This window comes from Oncorhynchus nerka, linkage group LG17 (genome assembly GCF_034236695.1).
Source record: "Oncorhynchus nerka isolate Pitt River linkage group LG17, Oner_Uvic_2.0, whole genome shotgun sequence".
NCBI classification, from domain to species: Eukaryota; Metazoa; Chordata; class Actinopteri; order Salmoniformes; family Salmonidae; genus Oncorhynchus; species Oncorhynchus nerka.
This window is the reverse complement of record NC_088412.1, coordinates 47898003-47920954: the sequence shown is the minus strand read 5'-3', so window position 1 is coordinate 47920954 and position 22952 is coordinate 47898003. Positions and strand designations below refer to the sequence as shown.

General features: G+C 44.1%; 1 protein-coding gene across 1 annotated transcript in view; it reads right to left on the bottom strand.

Moving 5' to 3' along the window:
• The window catches only part of LOC115145346 (leptin receptor-like), an 87683-nt gene that overhangs the window by 61697 nt on the left and 3034 nt on the right, over window positions 1-22952 (bottom strand). Inside the window, exons 2-5 of the mRNA XM_029686846.2 lie at window positions 12202-12259; window positions 10884-10936; window positions 7484-7729; window positions 5905-6034 (exon numbers count right to left, since the gene is read on the bottom strand). Coding sequence (XP_029542706.2) covers window positions 5905-6034; window positions 7484-7729; window positions 10884-10936; window positions 12202-12212 — 440 coding nt within the window. The 5' untranslated portion in view covers window positions 12213-12259. The remainder of the gene's footprint in view (window positions 1-5904; window positions 6035-7483; window positions 7730-10883; window positions 10937-12201; window positions 12260-22952) is intronic.

Sequence of the window (22952 nt, the reverse complement as noted above, 5' to 3'; positions counted from 1 at the left end):
TTTTCGTCCCCTGTGTTTGTTCCTGGTCGTGTATTTCTGCTGTACTGTTTTCGTCCTCCGTGTTTGTTCCTGGTCGTGTATTTCTGCTGTTACTGTTTTCGTCCCCCGTGTTTGTTCCTGGTATTTCTGCTGTTACTGTTTTCCTCCCCCGTGTTTGTTCCTGGTCGTGTATTCTGCTGTTACTGTTTTCGTCCCCCGTGTTTGTTCCTGGTCGTGTATTTCTGCTGTACTGTTTTCCTCCCCCGTGTTTGTTCCTGGTCGTGTATTTCTGCTGTAATGTTTTCGTCCCCTGTGTTTGTTCCTGGTCGTGTATTTCTGCTGTTACTGTTTTCGTCCCCTGTGTTTGTTCCTGGTCGTGTATTTCTGCTGTACTGTTTTCGTCCCCCGTGTTTCTTCCTGGTCGTGTATTTCTGCTGTACTGTTTTCCTCCCCCGTGTTTGTTCCTGGTCGTGTATTTCTGCTGTACTGTTTTCGTCCCCCGTGTTTGTTCCTGGTCGTGTATTTCTGCTGTACTGTTTTCCTCCCCCGTGTTTGTTCCTGGTCGTGTATTTCTGCTGTACTGTTTTCGTCCCTGTGTTTGTTCCTGGAAGTGTATTTCTGCTGTTACTGTTTTCGTCCCCTGTGTTTGTTCCTGGTCGTGTATTTCTGCTGTACTGTTTTCGTCCCCCGTGTTTGTTCCTGGTCGTGTATTTCTGCTGTACTGTTTTCGTCCTCCGTGTTTGTTCCTGGTCGTGTATTTCTGCTGTTACTGTTTTCGTCCCCTGTGTTTGTTCCTGGTCGTGTATTTCTGCTGTACTGTTTTCGTCCTCCGTGTTTGTTCCTGGTCGTGTATTTCTGCTGTACTGTTTTCGTCCCCTGTGTTTGTTCCTGGTCGTGTATTTCTGCTGTACTGTTTTCGTCCTCCGTGTTTGTTCCTGGTCGTGTATTTCTGCTGTACTGTTTTCGTCCCCTGTGTTTGTTCCTGGTCGTGTATTTCTGCTGTTAATGTTTTCGTCCCCTGTGTTTGTTCCTGGTCGTGTATTTCTGCTGTACTGTTTTCGTCCCCCGTGTTTGTTCCTGGTCGTGTATTTCTGCTGTACTGTTTTCGTCCTCCGTGTTTGTTCCTGGTCGTGTATTTCTGCTGTTATTGTTTTCGTCCCCTGTGTTTGTTCCTGGTCGTGTATTTCTGCTGTACTGTTTTCGTCCTCCGTGTTTGTTCCTGGTCGTGTATTTCTGCTGTACTGTTTTCGTCCCCTGTGTTTGTTCCCTGTATTTCTGCTTTGTTCCTGGTCGTGTATTTCTGCTGTACTGTTTTCGTCCTCCGTGTTTGTTCCTGGTATTTCGTGTATTTCTGCTGTACTGTTTTCGTCCCCTGTGTTTGTTCCTGGTCGTGTATTTCTGCTGTACTGTTTTCGTCCCCTGTGTTTGTTCCTGGTCGTGTATTTCTGCTGTACTGTTTTCGTCCTCCGTGTTTGTTCCTGGTCGTGTATTTCTGCTGTACTGTTTTCGTCCCCTGTGTTTGTTCCTGGTCGTGTATTTCTGCTGTACTGTTTTCGTCCCCTGTGTTTGTTCCTGGTCGTGTATTTCTGCTGTACTGTTTTCGTCCCCTGTGTTTGTTCCTGGTCGTGTATTTCTGCTGTACTGTATTTTGCTGTCCCTGTGTTTGTTCCTGGTCGTGTATTTATTTCTGTTTGTCCCTGTGTTTGTTCCTGTATTTTGCTGTACTGTTTTCCCCTGTGTTTGTTCCTGGTCGTGTATTTCTGCTGTACTGTTTTCGTCCTCCGTGTTTGTTCCTGGTCGTGTATTTCTGCTGTACTGTTTTCATCCCCCGTGTTTGTTCCTGGTCGTGTATTTCTGCTGTACTGTTTTCGTCCCCTGTGTTTGTTCCTGGTCGTGTATTTCTGCTGTTACTGTTTTAGTCCCCTGTGTTTGTTCCTGGTCGTGTATTTCTGCTGTACTGTTTTCGTCCCCTGTGTTTGTTCCTGGTCGTGTATTTCTGCTGTACTGTTTTTGTCCCCCGTGTTTGGGGCATTTGTTTTTGAGCACCCAGTGTTGCGTGAGTGCATTAAATAGCACAGTATTGAACTCTCTGTTTCCTGCGACTAACTCCACACCAACGACACCCGGAGCGTTACAGAATCCCGCACCTGAAAATGGAGTCAGCAGGAGCAGCGGCCAACCCTCTCCCATCGATGGAGGAATGGGTTCTCCACCACACCACCGTCCTCCATCGGATCGGCTATGGATCAAATTATGGAGAGAATGGACCGATGGGAGAGGAGTGATCTCCTCTCTCTACCTTCGGCACCCCCGGCTCCGGACTCCCCATCTCTTGACTCCAGCGCTCTCCGTCTGATGCTCCCGAGGGCTTATGATGGAGCGGCAGTGGGGTGCCAGGGTTTTTTACTCCAACTGGAGCTATACCTGTCCACCGTCAGACCCACTCCCTCGGGAGCGGAGAGGGTGAATGTCCTCATCTCCTGCCTCACGGGTCGTGCTCTGGACTGGGCGAACGCAGTCTGGAATGGTCCAGACTCAGCAAAAGAGCACTACCAAGAGTTTTCCCTCCGCTTCCGTGCCGTGTTTGATCACCCTCCAGAGGGCCGAGCGGCGGGAGAACGACTATTTCATCTCAGGCAGGAAAGAGGAGCGCCCAGGATTACACGCTGGAGTTCCGGACCATGGCAGCAGGATCTGGGTGGAACGACAGGGCCCTTATCGACCACTACAGGTGTAGTCTCCGGGAGGACATCCGCAGGGAGCTAGCATGTCGGGACACTGCTCTTTCCCTGGATGGGCTAATCGAGATGTCCATCCGATTGGACAATCTACTGGCTGCCCGCGGGCGTTCGGAGAGGGTCCTGTGTGTTCCACCACCCAGCCCCTCCGCTCCCATTCCGATGGAGTTGGGAGGGGCCGTCCCGAGGGGTACCGGAGGAGGAGGCTGGGGGGGTCCGTCTGGGAGTAGAGATGACAGGCGGAACGCTTCTCGATCACCCCAGGTGAGTCAGCATCAAACTCACCCAGAACCCCCTGTTGGCCACATGTTTGTCTTAACTTTTTTCCCTCTTCCCAGCATAGGGCGCTAGACGATTCAGGCGCAGCTGGGAACTTTATGGATCGCAGACTCGCCCTTAAGTTAAGGGTTGGTGCTGGTGCCGATAGATTCTCCCTTTCCCGTGCACTCCCTAGATAGCCGGCCATTAGGGTCAGGGATGGTCAGGGAGACCACGGTTCCACTGGACATGGTAATGCAGTGTAGGGCTCACGTCCTACCCTCCTCGGGTCACCCTGGGGTGGTGAGGACAGTGGGGAGCCTTCGGGGGAGGTATTGGTGGCCCACCTTGGCTAGGGACGTTAAGGTTTATGTCTCCTCCTGTTCGGTGTGCGCCCAGAGTAAGGCTCCTAGGCACCTTCCTAAAGGGAAGTTACAACCCCTCCCTGTTCCACAATGGCCATGGTCGCATCTATCCGTAGATTTCCTGACCGATCTTCCCCCGTCTCAGGGGAACACCAAGGTTCTGGTGATTGTGGATCGGTTCTCTAAGTCCTGCCGTCTCCTACAGACTGCGGAGGCATTTTTCACCCACGTCTTTCGGCACTACTGGGTGCCGGAGGACATCGTTTCTGATCAGGGCCCCCAATTCACGTCCCGAGTATGGAGGGCGTTCATGGAGCGTTTGGGGGTCTCGGTCAGCCTGACCTCCGGTTATCACCACGAGAGTAATGGGCAGGTGGAGAGAGTGAACCAGGAGGTGGGTAGGTTTCTGCGGTCGTATTGCCAGGATCGGCCAGGGGAGTGGGCGAGATGCATTCCCTGGGCTGAAAGCTGAAATGGCCCAGAACTCACTATGCCACTCCTCTACTAATGTGTCCCCTTTTCAGTGTGTGTTGGGGAACCAGTCGGTCCTGGCACCATGGCATCCGAGGCAGACCGAGGCTCCTGCGGTGGAGGAATGGGTACAGCGCTCCAAGGAGACCCAAGGGGGGGTGGGGTACTGACTCCACACCCACGACACCTGGAGCGTTGCACCCCCTTTTTCCTCCAAACATATCGATGGTCATTATGGCCAAAAAGTTATATTTTTGTTTCATCAGACCAGAGGACATTTCTCCAAAAAGTATGATCTTTGTCCCCATGTGCAGTTGCAAACCATAGTCTGGCTTTTTTATGGCAGATTTGGAGCAGTGGCTTCTCCTTGATGAGCGGCCTTTCCGGTTATGTCGATATAGGACTTGTTTTTACTGCGGATATAGATACTTTTATACCGGTTTCCTCCAGCATCTTCACAAGGTCCTTTGCTGTTGTTCTGGGATTGATTTGCACTTTTCGCACCAAAGTACGTTCATCTCTAGGACAGAACGCTTCTCCTTCCTGAGCGGTAAGACGGCTGCATGGTCCCATGGTGTTTATACTTGCGTACCATTGTTTGTACAGATGAATGTGGTACCTTCAAGCGTTTGGAAATTGCTCCCAAGAATGAACCAGACTTGTGGAGGTCTACAATTATTGGCTGATTTCTTTTGATTTTCCCATGATGTCAAGCAAAGAGGCACTGAGTTTGAAGGTAGGCCTTGAAATACATCCACATATACACCTCCAATTGACTCTAATTATGTCAATTATTCTATCAGAAGCTTCTAATGTCATGACATCATTTTCTGGAATTTTCCAAGCTGTTTAAAGGCACAGTCAACTTAGTGTATGTAAGCTTCTGACCCACTGGAATTGTGATACAGTGAATTATAAGTGAAATAATCTGTCTGGAAAACAATTGTTGGAAAAATGACTTGTGTCATGCTCAAAGTAGATGTCCTAACCGACTTGCCAAAACTCGTTAACAAGAAATTTGTGGAGTGGTTGAAAAACTAGTTTTAATGACGCCAACCTAAGTGTATGTAAACTTCCGACTTCAGCTGTAAAGTAGTGCACTACATAGGGAATAGGGTGCCATTTGGGACGCAAACATGTTCTCATCACAAATGTCAGCCTAAATAAATATACATTCATACAGTAAAGATAATAGGCTAGTGTAGTGTGGAAATCATAGACAAATCACAGGTCAGGGTGCAACCTAGCCTGGTCCCAGATCTATTTGTGCTATCATGTGAAATTCCTTGTCATGCCATGTTTGAAATGATTGCACAAACATCTGAGACCAGGCTAGGTGCAATCCACATGAAAGCAATGAGTATGTAAAAGCACTTTGGTTGCATTTACACAGGCAGCCCGATTCTGATCTTTTGCCCAATTATAAGCAAAATATTTGATCTGATTAGCCAAAAGACCAATTGGGCTACCTTTGTTAACACAGTCATTGTGACAACTGCTGATACATCTGATTGATTGACAAGTTGACATTGAACTATTCAAACATTAAAACATCAAACACAATTCATATACCGTTTGAGTATGGAACAAAATGATCCTGTTTGAATGACTGTATCATAGGCTTATTGAGTGACAACAGTAGTGTGTTCTTGTTGTCTATTTAGCACGGTGCCAGCAATCCCAGTTTTCCTGGTGCTGGTGTGTTATCAACCAGCCGATAATTGATCTGCTACCTGCACCGCAGTAGATTCACCTACACACACATGCTTAACCCTGCTGTGGGAGATGAATAGGCTCATAGCACGCACGCACGCACACACGCACACGCACACGCACACACACACACACACACACACACACACACACACACACAGCTCAAACATCCACCTGTGCTCTTATCGCCTCAGGTAGGTTTTTGGGCCAAGGCCAACACTAGACAGGGATAACAAAAAGTAATGGAAGAGGAGAGAGACTCTAGAGAGGAGCAGCAAGTTATAGTAACTGATCAGTGAAAATATATATATATATATATTATAGGTCATATTTAATAGAAATCTAGTAACACTGGACTTTAAATTGAACTTGATACTCACACCAAGCGCTGCAAGCAAATTGTCACCAACCCAGGAGTGGAGGTGTCTGAAGAAGTGGCGCGGTGCTTTAGATCACATATGACATTTTCCCAAGTCTCATCGACACGACACAGGATGTCCCAACAGGTGGCTGGAGAGAGATTTAATTAGCATGTTTGCATCAAGACTGTCTGTCTGGTCGCTGTAAAACCCAATATTCTCTCCATGACCTCAAGTATGTGCACACGTGCTCGTCAAACGTCTCATTCCAAATTCATGGACATTAATATGGAGTTGGTCCCCCCTTATCTGCTATAACAACCTACACTATTCTGGGATGGCTTTCCACAAGATGTTGGAACATTGCTGCGGTGACTTGTGAGGTCGAGCACTGACGTTAGGCGATTAGGCCTGGCTCGCAGTTGTCGTTCCAATTTATCCCAAAGGTGTTCGATGGGGTTGAGGATCAGGGCTCTGTGCAGGCCAGTCAAGTCCTTCCACACAGATCTCAACAAACCATTTCTGTATGGACCTCGCTTTGTGTACAGAAGCATTGTCATGCTGAAACAGGAAATGGCCTTCCCCAAACTGTTGCCACAAAGTTGGAAGCACAGAATTGTCTAGAATGAAAAACAGCGCCAGACGATTGTTCCTCCTCCACCAAACTTAACAATTGACACTTAGCATTCGGGCAGGTAGCGTTCGCCTGGTATCCACGTTACCCAGATTCATCAGTCGAACTGTCAGATGTTGAAGCGTGATTCATCACTCCAGAAAACGCGTTTCCACTGCACCAGAGTCCAAAGGCAGGGCAAGCTTTACGCCACTCCAGCAGACGCTTGGCACTGCGCATGGTGATCTTAAGCTTGTGTGCTGCTGCTCGGCCATGGAAACCCATTTCATAAAGCTCCCTACGAACAGTTATTGGAGTTACTGAAACAGCCAAATAAACTAATTTGAAGGGGTGTCCACATACTTTTGTATATATAGTGTATGAGCTCACCAACCCCAAGCGCGCACACGCACACACACACACCTAGTTAAATAAATAATAAACCCACACCTAATTAGGACAGTCATAGCAAAAGCGCCATGGAATATATTCTGAAAAATAGTCGTTGAATCTGGCCAACGTTATCTCAGGATCCACTTTGATGAATTAAACACAGTGAATGGGAAGATGTTATTCATTCATTCATTATCAGAATAACTCTGTCTGACGCAGGTATTGTGTACCTCCGGTATAAACTACCGTTCAAAAGTTTGGGGTCACTTAGAAATGTCCTTGTTTTTGAAAGAAAAGCACATTTTTTGTCCATTAAAATAACATTAAATTGATCAGAAATACAGTGTTGACATTAATGTTGTAAATGACTATTGTAGCTGGAAACGGCAGATTTTTAATGGAATTTCTACGTAGGCGGAGGAGTGCTGATTAAGGAGCAGGTCCCCACTCCTATTCATTATGATTTAAAAGGCAGAACTGATCCTGGCTCAGCACTGCTACTCTACGATCCTTTGTGAATACGGGCCCAAGACTAACAGAGAGAACTATCACCCAGGTAACTGTAATGTCATTAATGCAGGGCATGACTCTAACCTCCACTGGGATTTGTCTCCTGGGGAGGTATTAGTGTGCTTGTGGAGTTCCTAAAGAGGCACTGGGGTGTGTGTGGGTGTCCCGGATCAGATGGTGCCCTCCTGGACCCCGCAGACCCCTCGTCCTCTCCCTCTCCCCCATGATGAAGCTGGGCTGGGGGTGAGGCACAGCAGAGCTCTGTCTGCCAGGGGAGGTCTAGAACATCTCCATGGGGGGATTCTTGCATAGGCTCCACAGACACAACACCTTAGGCAGAAATGGGAAGTTAACATGGTTGACAGGAAATGACATCAGACACAGGGCAGAAGCTGTGGCATGATGATGCTGGTAACACCAGAGTTATGGGTTTGATTCTTCACATGGTATTCCATCCCCACAATATTTATTTCCAACCGTTACAATAGCATTTGTTCCTAGGCAGAATCAAAAATATTTAAATGGAGGTCATTGACGTAAATTGACAATAATGATACATTAAAAAGATCAATCATTCAAGACATGTTCATGAAGTTGGTAAAAGTATTATAAAAAGGCAATACTATTGTTCAGAGAACATCGGTAGAATAAACTCTGGTAACCTCAGTCTTTACCAGAGGGATTCTATAGCTTAAGGATACAGTTGAAGTTCACTTAGGTTGGAGTCATTAAAACTTGTTTTGCAACCACTCCACAAATTTCTTGCGAACAAACTATAGTTGTGGCAAGTTGGTTAGGACATCTACTTTGTGCATGACACAAGTCATTTTTCCAACAATTGTTTACAGACAGATTATTTCACTTATAATTCACTGTATCACAATTCCAGTGGGTCAGAAGTTTACATACACTAAGTTGAATGTTCCTTTAAACAGCTTGGAAAATTCCAGAAAATGATGTCATGGCTTTAGAAGCTTCTGATAGGCTAATTGACATCATTTGAGTCAATTGGAGGTGTACCTGTGGATATATTTCAAGGTCTACCTTCAAACTCAGTGCCTCTTTGCTTGATATCATGGGAAAATCAAAGGAAATCAGCCAAGACCTCAGAAAAAGAATTGTAGACCTCCACAAGTCTGGTTCATCCTTGGGAGCAATTCCCAAATGCCTGAAGGTACCACGTTCATCTGTACAAACAATAGTACGCAAGTATAAACACCATGGGACCTCGCAGCCGTCATACCGCTCAGGAAGGAGACGCATTCTGTCTGCTAGTAATGAACTTACTTTGGTGCGAAAAGTGCAAATCAATCCCAGAACAACAGCAAAAGACCCTGGGAAAATGCTGGAGGAAACCGGTACAAAAGTATCTATATCCGCAATAAAAAACGAGTCCTATATCGACATAACCTGAAAGGCCGCTCAGCAAGGAGAAGCCACTGCTCCAAATCTGCCATAAAAAAGCCAGACAACGGTTTGCAACTGCACATGGGGACAAAGATCATACCTTTTGGAGAAATGTCCTCTGGTCTGATGAAACAAAAATATAACTGTTTGGCCATAATGACCATCGTTATGTTCGGAGGAAAAAGGGGGAGGCTTGCAAGCCAAGAACACCATACCAACCATGAAGCACGGGGGTGGCAGCATCATGTTGTGGGGGTGCTTTGCTGCAGGAGGGCCTGGTGCACTTTCTTCCAAATGGACAATAACCCCAAGCATACTTCCAAAGTTGTGGCAAAATGGCTTAAGGACAACAAAGTCAAGGTATTTGAGTGGCCATCACAAAGCCCTGACCTCAATCCTATAGAAGATTTGTGGTCAGAACTGAAAAAGTGTGTGCAAGCAAGGAGGCCTACAAACCTGACTTGGTTACACTAGCTCTGTCAGGAGAAATGGACCAAAATTCACCCAACGTATTGTGGGAAGCTTGTGGAAGGCTACCCGAAACGTTTGACCCAAGTTAAACAATTTAAAGGCAATGCTACCAAATACTAATTGAGTGTATGTAAACTTCTGACCCACTGGGAATGTGATGAAAGAAATAAAAGCTGAAATAAATCCTTCTCTCTACTATTATTCTGACATGTCACATTCCTAAAATGAAGTGGTGATCCTAACTGACCTAGGACAGAGAATTTTTACTAGGATTAAATGTCAGGAATTGAGTTTAAATTTATTTGGCTATGGTGTATGTAAACTTCCCGAATTCAACTGTAAATACTGAACACGGTCCTATTTAAACAGGTGAAACAATGTGATTGGCACAATATGAAGGCACGTCATAGGGATACAATGCCTCCGGGAGACATTACAGTATTTTTGATATTTGTTTTACATTTATTTAACTAGGCAAGTCAGTCAAGAACAAATTCTTATTTTCAATGACAGCCTAGGAACAGTGGGTTAACTTCCTTGTTCAGGGGAAGAACGACAGATTTTCACCTTGTTAGCTCAGGGGATTCAAGCTTGCAACCTTTCAATTACTAGTCCAACGCTCTGACCACTAGGCTACCTGCCGCCCCTGACGAAGGAAGAGAATGACAACAACTATCCTCACCATCCTCCATCCCACCAGACCCCCTCTGCCCAACAAATCCAAACCTCTGCAGGCTCCTCCAAGACTATGATTCATTCCACCCATTAGAATAATTGTTTCCTTACACATTAGATGACGTCCAACATTAAAAGGATGGGTAACCGCAGAGAACAGTGCACTTCTACTTACATCACACAGTGTCACACCAATGAAATGCAACATTCAATGGCCCTTTTGATTTTTGGCAATAGTGGACTGTGTTGTAAGTAGCTAAGGGGCGTGATAGTGTGTGATGCTGCGTTCCCAAACTATGTCCTCGGGAACCACGTCATTTTTTGTGTTTTTTTTTTGCCCTAACACTACACAGCTGATTCAAACGATCAAAGCTTGATGATTAGTTGATTATTTGAATCAGCTGTGTAGTGCTAGGGTAAAAACAACTAAACGTGCACACCATGGGGTCCTGAGGACCGAGTTTAGGAAACCCTGGTGTAGTGGATGTGAAAGTATAGGAAGAGGCCCTGTGTTTCTGTGTATACGAATACAAGTGCACCGTACTCTATTTGCTGACATGGCTAGGCCTAGTTCTGGCGAAAAGCCGCTAGGGAACTACACGTAACATGTAACTGCATGTGGCGTTGCTTCTGAAATGTTTGCTATTCATTATTCCAGGGTAGAGTGAGTGAAATTGTGCGATTACAGGCAGAACCCCCTTTACGATCCGTGTGGGCACACGCACAAAGCACTCGAGGCAAAGCAGATTAAGCACTGCCTTCGCCATATCCGGAACTAATGCTGCTCTGATCTAAGGCATCCCATTCAGTCTTGGCAGATTCTCTCGGTCTACGCGAAGGAATCTGCCCATGGAGGTTGTAGGGGTGGTAATGTGGATGGACGCAAGTGAGATTGTTATGATTCTTCTAATGGGGAAGGAACTCAACTCACCACGGTAGATGATGAGGATATGCACCAGGAATGTTAGCATTGCAGACAGGATCCTGCAGAGATAGAGAGAGAGAGGAGGAAGAGGGAACGAGAGCGAGCGAGGGAGGGAGGGAGAGATCAAATGTTTTAAAATGTTCTGTAAGTGATGAGAGATGGTATGGGGAGGAATTTAGAGAGGGAAGGGGGATCAGGAAAGATGTACAGGTGAGAAATGGATGAATAAAGAAAGACAAGTTAGAGAACATGCGATAAAAGAGAGAGACAGAGAGATAGATGAAGAGAGGAAAGCAGAGAGAGTCTTGTCAACCCAATGCTAACTCAACCCAAAACTAGTTTCACAGGAGAGTGTTTTACAGTAGGTACTAAAGTCAGCAGTGTCACTGAGCTTCATCAGGGCCTTTAGTCACAACGTTGAGTCACTGATGTGTCCTTCCTGTCCGGTTTTGCATCCCCTCGGGCTAGTGCGGTGGGAGAGATCTTTGTGGGCTATACTCGGCCTCGTCTCAGGGTCTGTTGATATCCCTTTGGCAAAGTGGGTGGGGTTATATACTGCCTGGTTGGCCCTGTCCGGGAGTATCTTTGGACGGGGCCACAGTTTCCCCGAGTACCTATGCTGCAATAGTCTATGTGCCAGGGGGCTAGGATCAGTCTGTCCTATCTGGTGTAATTCTCCTGTCTTATCTGGTGTCCTGTGTGATCTTCGGTATGCTTCCTCTAATTCTCCCATCTCTCTCTCGCTCTCTCTCCCTTCCCGGAGGACCTGAGCCTCAGGACTACCTGGCCTGACGACTTCTGGCTGTTCCTGTCTCCAGTCCACCTGGTCGTGCTGCCTGTTGTCCTGCCTGTGGCTATAGAACCGTAATCTTGTCCCGGACCTGCTGTTTCGACCCTCTTCCTCTCTCTCCCTCCAACTCTCTCGCTCTACTCTACCACTGAATACTCGGCTATGAAAAGCCGACTGACATTTACTACTGATGTGCTGACCTGTTGCACCATCTACAACTACTGTGATTATTATTTCACCCTGCTGGTCATCTATGAACATTTGACCGGACACGCCTCAGAGCCTCGTTCCTCTCTCTAAGTTTCTTCCTAGGTTCCTGGCTTTCTAGGGAGTTTTTCCTAGCCACATTGCTTCTACATCTGCATTGCTTGCTGTTTGGGTTTTAGTCTGGGTTTCTGTTTAAAGCACTTTGTGACATCTGCTGATGTAAAAAGAGCTTTATAAATAAATTGATTGATTGATTGATTGATTGATTGATTGATTGATTGATTGATTGACCACACCACGACCACAGTATTCCACAATCATACTTACATTGTATTCATGAGTTAGTTGGCGAGCATGGCCTCCACTGCAGTTGTGATGACTCTCACTGAGGAGAGAGCAAAGGTAGAGAGGACCTTAGGGACTATTTGGGAAGACACAACACATTTTACATTTGAGTAATTTAGCAGACCGACTGATCAAGAGTGACTTGTTTGTGCATTGATCTTTAAAGGAAAAATCCACACAAAAAAATCATATGACGCAAAACGCATCAAAACTTGACTGCTGACATGCAAAATGTTTTGGGACCGTATCAACAGTGGACCAATGAAAACACACCAAAGGATCGTTTTTGAGTGGATTTTTACTCTGTACTTTAATAAATAATGTTGATTAAAAAATGACATGTCACTGTGACTCAGATAATAACAACAACAATAAGAAATAATAAAATATAATATGAATATGAACATAAAGTAAATGGCTTAGTAGAATAGAATAAACATTTTAGCATCAGTATAATATAGGAATCACAATTAATTGTCCAATATTTACTCGTGTTTTGGGGAAGGGAAGATTGGGGAGGAAGTGTTTGAATTGTGCAGTATTTAGCAATCATAACAAGAGTCTGGTAGCAGAAGTTGTGATGTGTGTGTAGCATGAATGTATGTGTCTGTGTGTGTGTGGATATGTGTGGGTATGTGCGTGAGTGAGTGCATGTGTGTTAAGGTAATGAGAATCAGAGCAGGTGGTCAGTCCAGTTCAAGTGTTCAGCAGTCTGCTGACTAGTACAATAGATATAAACTGTCTCTGAGCATGTTGGTATGAGACCTCATGCTCCGAAACAGTCTGCCTGACAGTATGTGAGTGAACAGCTCGTGGCTGGGGTGTGTGGGTTCCTTTAAGATGGGTATTACTCAGGCACCATTTCCAGTAGACATCCTGGATGGGTGGGAGCTCGGTCCCAGTGATGTACTGGGCTGTCTACACCACACAATGGAGGGCCTTGAAGTCGTGAACATAGAAATTCCCATATCAGGCCGTGATGCAACTGGTCAGGACACTCTCGATGGTGCAGCAAAAGTATTTGGAGATGACCCAGGGTGGCACGCCTTAGGAAGTAGAGACACTGTTGCACCCTCTTTGTCCACGTCAAGTCCTCTGTGATGTGGACGGCGAGGAACTTAATATTGCTGACTCTCTACTAGAGGTCGACCGATTAATCGGCATGGATGATTAATTAGGGCCTATTTTAAGGGTTCATAACAATCGGTAATCGGCCTTTTTGGATGCCGATTATGGCCGATTACATTGCAATCCACGAGGAAACTGTGTGGCAGGCCGACCACCTGTTACGCGAGTGCAGCGTCAAAAGGACCTTGTGGCTGCATGTTATACTGCATGTTATACTGCATGTTATACTGCATGTTATACGTTATAATGTTATAAAAAACAATCAATCTTAACATAATCACTAGTTAACTACACATGGTTGATGATATTACTAGTTTAACTAGCTTGTCCTGCGTTGCATATAATCAATGTGGTGCCTGTTCATTTATCATCGAATCACAGCCTACTTCAACTTCGCCAAACGGTGTTGATTTAACAAAAGCGCATTTGTGGAAAAAAGCTAATTTGTTGCACAAATGTACCTAACCATAAACATCAATGCCTTTCTTAAAATCAATACACAGAAGTATATTTTTTACACCTGCATATTTAGTTAAAATAAATGCATGTTAGCAGGCAATATTAACTAGGGAAATGTTGTCACTTCTCTTGCGTTCAGTGCAAGCAGAGTCAGGGTATAAGCAGCGGTTTGGGCCGCCTGTCTCGTTGCAAACTGTGTTTCTTCATAACAAAGACTGTAATTAATTTGCCAGATTTTACATAATTATGACATACCACTGAAGGTTGTGCAATGTAACAGCAATATTTAGACTTAGGGTTGCCACCTGTTCAACACAATACGGAATGGTTCTATATATTTCACTGAAAGGATTTGACCATATTAATGACCAAAGGCTCGTACTTCTGTGTGTTTATTATTATTAAGTCTATGATTTGATATTTGATAGAGCAGTCTGACTGAGCGGTGGTAGGCAGCAGCATGCTCGTAAGCATTCATTCAAACAGCACTTTACTGCGTTTGCCGAGCAGCTCTTAGCAACGCTTGAAGCACAGCGCTGTTTATGACTTCATGGCCTATCAACTCCCGAGATTAGGCTGGCAATACTAAAGTGCCTATAAGAACATCCAATAATCAAAGGTATATGAAATACAAATGGTATAGAGAGAAATAGTTGACGTGTCATAATTCCTATAACTGCAACCTAAAACTTCTTAACTGGGAACATTGAAGAACTGGGAATATTGAACCACCAGCTTTCATATGTTCTCGTGTTCTGGGCAAGGAACTTAAACATTAGCTTTTTTACATGGCACATATTGCACTTTTACTTTCCAACACTGTTTTTAAATGATTTAAACCAAATTGAACATGTTTCATTATTTATTTGAGGTAAATAGATTTTATTTGTGTATTATATTAAGTTAAAATAAAAGGGTTCATTGTACATTCAGTATTGTTGTAATTGTCATTATTACAAATATATAAAAATTGGCCGATTAATCGGTATCAGATTTTTTTTGGTCCTCCAATAATCGGTATCGGCGTTGAAAAATCATAATCGGTTGACCTCTACTCTCTACAGCAATCCCGTTGATGTGGATCAGGGCATGTTCCACCCTCTGCTTCCTGAAGTCAACAATCAACTCCTTTGTTTTGCTAACATTGAGGGCGAGGTATTTGTCCTGGCTTCACAATGCCAGTTCACTTACCTCCTCCCTATAGACTGACTCATCGTTTTTGGTTATCAGTCCTACAACCGTGGTGTCGTCATCAAACTTGATGATGGAGTTGGTGCTGTGCAAAGCAACGGAGTTGTGGGTGACAAGGGAGTACAGCAGACGGCTGAGGACACACCCCTGGCGGGGCCCTGGTAAGAGTCAGTGTGTAGGAGGTGTTGTTGCCAATCCTCACAGCTTATGGTCCAATATTCACAGTTTATGGTCTGCCCGTCAGGAATTCCAGGATCCAGCTGCAGAGGGTGGAGTCAAGACCCAGGGCTCTGAGCTTGGTGTCATGCTTGGAGGGAACAATAGTGTTGAATTCTGAACTGAAGTCAATGAACAGCATTCTCACATAGGTGTGCCTCTTGTCCAGATGTGTTACCGCCGTGTGAAAAGCGATGGAAATGGCATCTTCCGTGGATCTGTTGGAGAGGTAGGCAAATTGGAGTGGGTCCAATTTGCTTTGCTTCCTGCTGAGTACCACAACAACAGTCTGAAAGGCGCCTTCCATTTAGTTTCTAGTGTTTCCATCAACCCCTGGATTGTGTTGAGGGGTACTGTGTCAGAAAGCCAAGGTAGGCACGGGAGGCAAGTATTAAGAAAGGAAAACATCTCAATAAACACCATTATAAGAACAGTGGAAGTCGGGGCCGTTAAAGATGAGGGAGGATGATTATTTTTTTATGAGCACGGCCTTGTTTCTTTTACAGCATATTGGATGACAGTCATTCATATTCCATTCACCCAGCTCAATGTAACATTGACAGATTTAGACTACTACATGATACTAAAATGTTCCCTATACCCATGATGTTATTGCTACAATGTAGCCCATGAATAACATTTTACAACGTACTGTTGGTACAGAGGTGGATAGAAATTTGAGTGCTCAAGGAGCCAGACATTGGAGCATTCAATACCGCCTTGCACACTCTTGCCTGCTGATCTAGGGTGTAATCATTAGTCCAACAGTATCACCTCTTGCCTGCATCTAGCTGATCTAGGGTGTAATCATTAGTCCAACAGTATCACCTCTTACCTGCATCTAGCTGATCTGATCTCCAACAGTATCACCTCTTACCTGCATCTAGCTGATCTAGGGTGTCATTAGTCCAACAGTATCACCTCTTGCCTGCATCTAGCTGATCTAGGGTGTCCAACAATCACCTTGCCTGCATCTAGCAACAGTATCACCAACAGTATCTTGCCTGCATCTATCTGATCTAGGGTGTAATCATTAGTCCAACAGTATCACCTCTTGCCTGCATCTATCTGATCTAGGGTGTAATCATTAGTCCAACAGTTGCAAACAAGAGTTTCTATTGGACAAATTCAGGTATGTTCATCGCCGTTTTGTTCTGTTTGCTTCCATTTAAGAAATGCTTTTCAACAGAATCATTGGAATGAATACACCCCGGATCACACGCAAACACAGTTCACTTTCGTAGCAGCCACGTTCAAACAGCATGATCCCTTTGATCGTTGGACAACACCTTCTCACATCTACGCACTCTCCTCCTCTCACCGTTTCCCTTCGCTTGTGGACTGAACACAACACATCAGCTGTCTGTGTCCGGTAAAAATAACTTTCCAAGTCAAAACTTCATATCTTAAACGCTAACCGCTACATACAGCCTACATCAATGTCACCATATTAGCTAACGTCAAGTCAACATACAATTGAAGTCGGAAGTTTATATACACCTTAGTCAAATGCATTTAAACTCAGTTTTTCACAATCCCTGACATTTAATCCTTGTAAAAATTCCCTGTTTTAGCTCAGTTAGGATCACCACTTTATTTTAAGAATGTGAAATGTCAGAATAATAGCAGAGAGAATGATTTATTTCAGCTTTTATTTCTTTCATCACATTCCCAGTGGGTCAGAAGTTTACATACACTCAATTAGTATTTGGTAGCATTGCCTTTAAATTGTTTAACTTGGGTCAAACTTTTCGGGTAGCCTTCCACAAGCTTCCCACAATACGTTGGGTGAATTTTGGCCCATTTCTCCTAACAGAGCTGGTGTAACTGAGTCAGGTTTGTAGGCCTCAAATTGTCTGTAGGATTGAGGTCAGGGCTTTGTGATGACCATTCCAATACCTTGACTTTGTTGTCCTTAAGCCATTTTGACACAACTTTGGAAGTATGCTTGGGGTCATTGTCCATTTGGAAGACCCATTTGCAACCAAGCTTTAACTTCTTGACTGATGTCTTGAGATGTTGCTTCAATATATCCACATAATTTTCTTTCCTCATGATGCATTCTATTTTGTGAAGTGCACCAGTCCCTCCTGCAGCAAAGCACCCCCATAACATGATGCTGCCACCCCCGTGCTTCACGGTTGGGATGGTGTTCTTCGGCTTGCAAGCCTCCCCCTTTTTCCTCCAAACATAACGATGGTCGTTATGGCCAAGCAGTTCTATTTTTGTTTCATCAGACCAGAGGACATTTCTCCAAAAAGTATGATCTTTGTCCCCATCTGCAGTTGCAAATCATAGTCTGGCTTTTTTATGGCGGTTTTGGAGCAGAGGCTTCTTCCTTACTGAGCGGCCTTTCAGGTTATATCGATATAGGACTCGTTTTACTGTGGATATAGATACTCTAGTACCTGTTTCTCCAGCATCTTCACAATGTCCTTTGATGTTGTTCTGGGATTGATTTGCACTTTTCACACTAATGTACATTCAACTCTAGGAGACAGAACGCGTCTCCTTCCTGAGCGGTATGACGGCTGCATGGTCCCATGGTGTTTATACTTGCGTACTATTGTTTGTACAGATGATTGTGGTACCTTCAGGTGTTTGGAAATTGCTCCCAAATATGAACCAGACTTGTGGAGGTCTCAATTATTTTTCTTTTTGGCTGATGTATTTTGATTTTCCCATGATGTGAAGCAAAGAGGCACTGAGTTTGAAGGTAGGCCTTGAAATACATCCACAGGTACACCTCCAATTGACTCAAATGATGTCAATTAGCCTATCAGAAGCTTCTAAAGCCATGACATAATTATAGAATTTTCCAAGCTGTTTAAAGGCACAGTCAACTTACTGTAAGTAAACTTCTGACCCACTGGAATTGTGATACAGTGAATTATAAGTGAAATAATCTGTCTGTAAACAGTTGTTGGAAAAATGACTTGTGTCATGCACAAAGTAGATGTCCTAACCGACTTGCCAAAACTATAGTTTGTTAACAAGACATTTGTGGAGTGGATGTAAACTTCCAACTTCAAATGTTGTTACTAGCAGTTACACAGGTGGGCCCCAGTGGCAATACATTTATAAAACCAAAAGCTTACCTTAGAAGAGTTCCGGAAACTAGCTGTCCTCCGGCTACACAATGGTGCTACCTTACAGAGCGCTGTTGAGGCTACTGTAGACCTTCATTGCAAAACAGTGTTTTGATCAATTATTTGGTGACATGTGAACACATTTAGTATAGTTTTTTCTAAAAAGGGTAACTTTTTAATGTTACACTATTTTTATTTCTCAGAAATTCACTGAGGAGGATGATCCTCCTCTTCCTCCTATGAGGAACCTCAAACTCTTCCGAAAAGTAAGCTCCCCTGTCGCTGCTGCGATCATTCATAGGCTCATTCCCAAACTATTACCAGGGGTCCCCAGCGCGCACGCACACCTTTACAACCCCCCGGAGCGGACAGAGAAATACAACTTCACTCTATCCAATCAGAGCAGCAGGATCAACGTACAGCCCTCCCTTCTCTTTACAGACAGGCAAACTAGCCAGTTAAGTTAATTAGACTGCCCATGGATGACTCAAATCATTCTGGAATGATAACTCAAGATTAATAACACTGGGAAGAGCCAGGGAAAATATGCACAAAGATATTACTGTAATGAGCTGAGCTACAGGGGATATGGCTGAGACAAGAACATGTAGCCAAATCGTGGTCTGCTTTGACAATGGACATGAATCTCTGTCATAGCATTCGCAAACTGTTTGCAGTGTTTTCGGGACCAATGTGACATACAGCCTAATCAATCAGATGTTTTTAGTGGCAACAAATGCTGTAAAACATTCAGCAGCATGTTTTCAGTGTGTAGCATGAGATATTTGTCCGACCTTTGTCTGTGTGAATTTGTATGTAGGGGAAATGGCACGCTTTTTACAGTCAAGGCGCAGCATATGATGAGCCCGTCATCAGACTACCTCAACAAGCACATCCAAATGGTAAATGTAAATGGATTGTTGTGTGTGGTTTACTTCGTCTTTTCTGAAGCTAAGGTGATCACAGAGCTAGGCCCTATTCTACCCACTTAGTAATTGAGAAGGTGTTTTCACCTGGTCTAGGAACCTGATTCCCATACCAAACATCAATAGCCTCCTACCCTTAGCATGCAAGTTCATGAAAATGAATTCATGAAAATGACTCCAAACATGAACACAGATTAACGACTGCATCCATTCATTCATTGGTTCTCTGGATCAAAACAATAACATCCTAGGTTACAATACAGTACGATGGACAGCTGCCCAGCTCTACCAAGTGACCACCTGCAGATGAGAGCTGAGTGGCCTAATCCTAAACCATCCATAGGAATGACTTGTGTTACTGAACGATAACAATCAGGCCTAGGTGTTATTCAGTGAGATATAACAACGTGTGTGTGTGTGTGTATGCGTGCGTGCGTGCGTGCGTGCGTGTGTGTGTTATATCAAACGACTATCAGCATAATGATGAGAAGGAAGCACTGGGCACGATCAGGCTCTACATTAAAAACAAAAGTGAATCGTTTCAATGACAACCCGTGCTGGTACACACAAGCCTCATGCCTCATTTTCATTAGATCACATATCAAAACAAGTTGTACTCTGCAAGTGACAATAACAAGATATGACAGTAGGCCTATCACCAATAATCAAATTACCAAGAAAAGTAATGAATGTTAATCTAGATTTGTGGCCCACATTGGAATAGGCACCTCATGCATATTTACTCATAGACCACTGGCCAAATCAAATCTCTCAAATCTAATTTTGGTTGCTGATTGAATTTCATCCAGAGCCAGAATGTCAGTGTAGATTAACCTATAAAGGTGTGAAGCCTGTTTTTTGTCACACAAATCTCAGCCTCTCAATTGCATGCCCCTGGGAGTATAGCTTAATAACCTACTCCGCCAAGCCAGTGAGTCACAGTGTAATCTTGGTTTCTCACAAGTAAAACTCTCTGGAATTTTGCCACTTCCCAATTAGTCAAGGGGTTGAACCAGTTCCAAACTCTGTGTTCTGGGGCTTGCATCACCGGGAGGAAATCCTGGTTGATTTCTCAACTAAAGGAGTTCCCTCCTCTCAAGGGACTTCCAAGACATTCTTTACGCATGGAGGAACTGACCACTGATTCCCTGTACCTCAGTGGCGTGTATTCATGGATGCCAAAACATTAAATAATGTATCTTTTCGAACCAGGGCCTGTAGTGACACCTCTAGCACTGAGATGCAGTGCCTTAGACCACTGAACCAGGGCCTGTAGTGACACCTCTAGCACTGAGATGCAGTGCCTAGCTACAATGGCCCCTTTCCTAAATTAGCAATGGATGGAGATGGGATTTGAACTTTACTTGGCTTGACTTAATTCTCCGTGCTGGCCAATGATTATACTGCCAATTTTGACAGCGATTCTGGCCTAAGAGGATGGAAGTTCAATATGTGGCTAGATGTAGTAGATGAATGTTAACTACCTGGCTCATCGTTGCCCATGAAAGGAAGTTAGGCTAGCGAGCAAGCATTTGAGCCAGGTAGCCTAGGACAACAACAAATAAAAGTGTGTACTATATGACAGAGTCATAGACCGTTTTGGCAACATGAAAGAGAGGAGGACGGCATTGGCTTCTCTACAAGTAGGTTGAGTCAACATGTTTTTTCTACTTGCAAGCACACACACACACACACACACACACACACACACACATCAGTACCATGGACATATTCATCATATTTAGCTTATGTTGATTGGACTCAATTCTCTTTGGTATCTTTTAGTTGTCACTGTATTAGACTAAGCAGAGGTGAGTTGATGATGTTGAAATGTTAAAGTTAATGGTGCTGGAATATTGGAGGCAGCTCCCGTTTTCTTTGCGACTTGCGGCAGCCTAACTCTCCATGGTTCTAAATCAATAGTTAATTAGTAGTCTGAAAATGTCGGAAAGGTGAACTTGCTTGACCATGCTGTAAGTCATGTAACTGTTTGTTACATGCAATATGCTTTGTGGACTTCACCAGACAGATGTTTCTCTCCGGTTTTGTGATGAAACACAGGTTGAATTTATTCTGCCAATGTGTCTTACTTGTCTCAGCCTAAAGCCTATATATCACAGTGGCAAGGTATATGAACTAGCAGGTTATAGAGCAAACAACACAACTATCACAACATGGGTTGTAATAAGGCAAAAAAAAATGGTATGGTTATTCAGACAGTTCAATGTAATATCAATAGGTTTAGGCTACTACATGATACTCTAATTTTCTCTACATCCATCATGTTGTTGCTACAACCTAACCTATGAATAACATTTTACAACGTAGGTGCGTGGAGAGAAATTTGAGTAATCAAGGTGACAGACAGTGACATATTCAATACCGCCTCGCACAATCTTGCCTGCATCTACTGTGGCTGATCTAGGTTGTATCCATTAGTCCAACAGTTGCAAACCAGACTTTCTGTTGGACCAATTCAGTTATGTTTATCGCCGTTTTGTTCTGTTTGCTTCCGTTTAAGGAAGGTATTTCAACCGAATCGACAGAATGAATACACCCCTGATCACACGCAGGAACAGTTCGCTTTCATATCAGGATGTGCCGGAAAGTCGGACAAAACATTTTCTGGATACGATTAAGATCCCAGTATTTTTTGTAATTATCCGTGATCTGGGGGAGTTATTTTCGGTTGCCAACAAGCAGCTTTCTCATGTCAGTCAGTCAGTCAGAGTTTCTGAACCACACCGTACTGTCTTTGAGTCATTCATGCACGGTCTAAATAACTCAACTGGCTAGTTGATCCTGCTGCTCTGATTGGATAGAGTGAAGTTGTATTTCTCTGTCCACTATAGCATCATACATTCACCCGATCGCTTTTCCTTGCATGTTTTCAGTCTTATCATTTACAATGCTGCTTCCTGTTACTATGATAAATCACATGGCAAGGATGTTGCTGTCAAGCTATCATCGTGCATAATATCTAACAAGTGGTGCAAGGGTACCGATTTTTTTTTTAAACTAATGCGCATTCTAACTGAGTGACAGCAAACGTGTTAGCCCGCTGATTGGCACACAGACACAGACAAACACACCCACCCTCTACACACTGCTATGTGTGTGCGGACAAAAACATTAGGAACACATTAAAGCGCTTCTATTTTTTCCGATCACAACGATCATCCGATCCGCCTATCAACTGTCAATTTACAGATACGATTATGAATACGAGTATCGCCATGTCTGCACAACCTTACATTCATAGCAGCCACATACAAACAGCATGATCCCTGTAAGCTTGGATAATGCCTTGTCGCATCTATGCTCTCTCCTCCTCTCACCTTTCCCCTTCGCTTGTGGACTTCAGTGCACAACACATCAGCAGTCTGTGACCAGGCGGGGAAAAAAATGTACAAGCCAAACCTTCATATTATAACCATTACACAAGCCTACATCTTTGTCACCATATTAGCTAACGTCAAGTCAACATAGCCACTAGAACTAACGCGTTAGTAAACCAATCATCATGCAGTACAGTGTACAGTTAGCGAGCAGTTTAGCAGTTACACCACAGGCCCCAATGACAATAAGCATGTCAGTTCATTCTGCAAGAGCTCTGATAGGTTGGAGGATGTCCTCCGGAAGTTGTCATAATTACCGTATATGTCTATGGAAGGGGGTGAGAACCACAAGCCTCCTAGGTTTTGTATTGAAGTCAATGTACCCA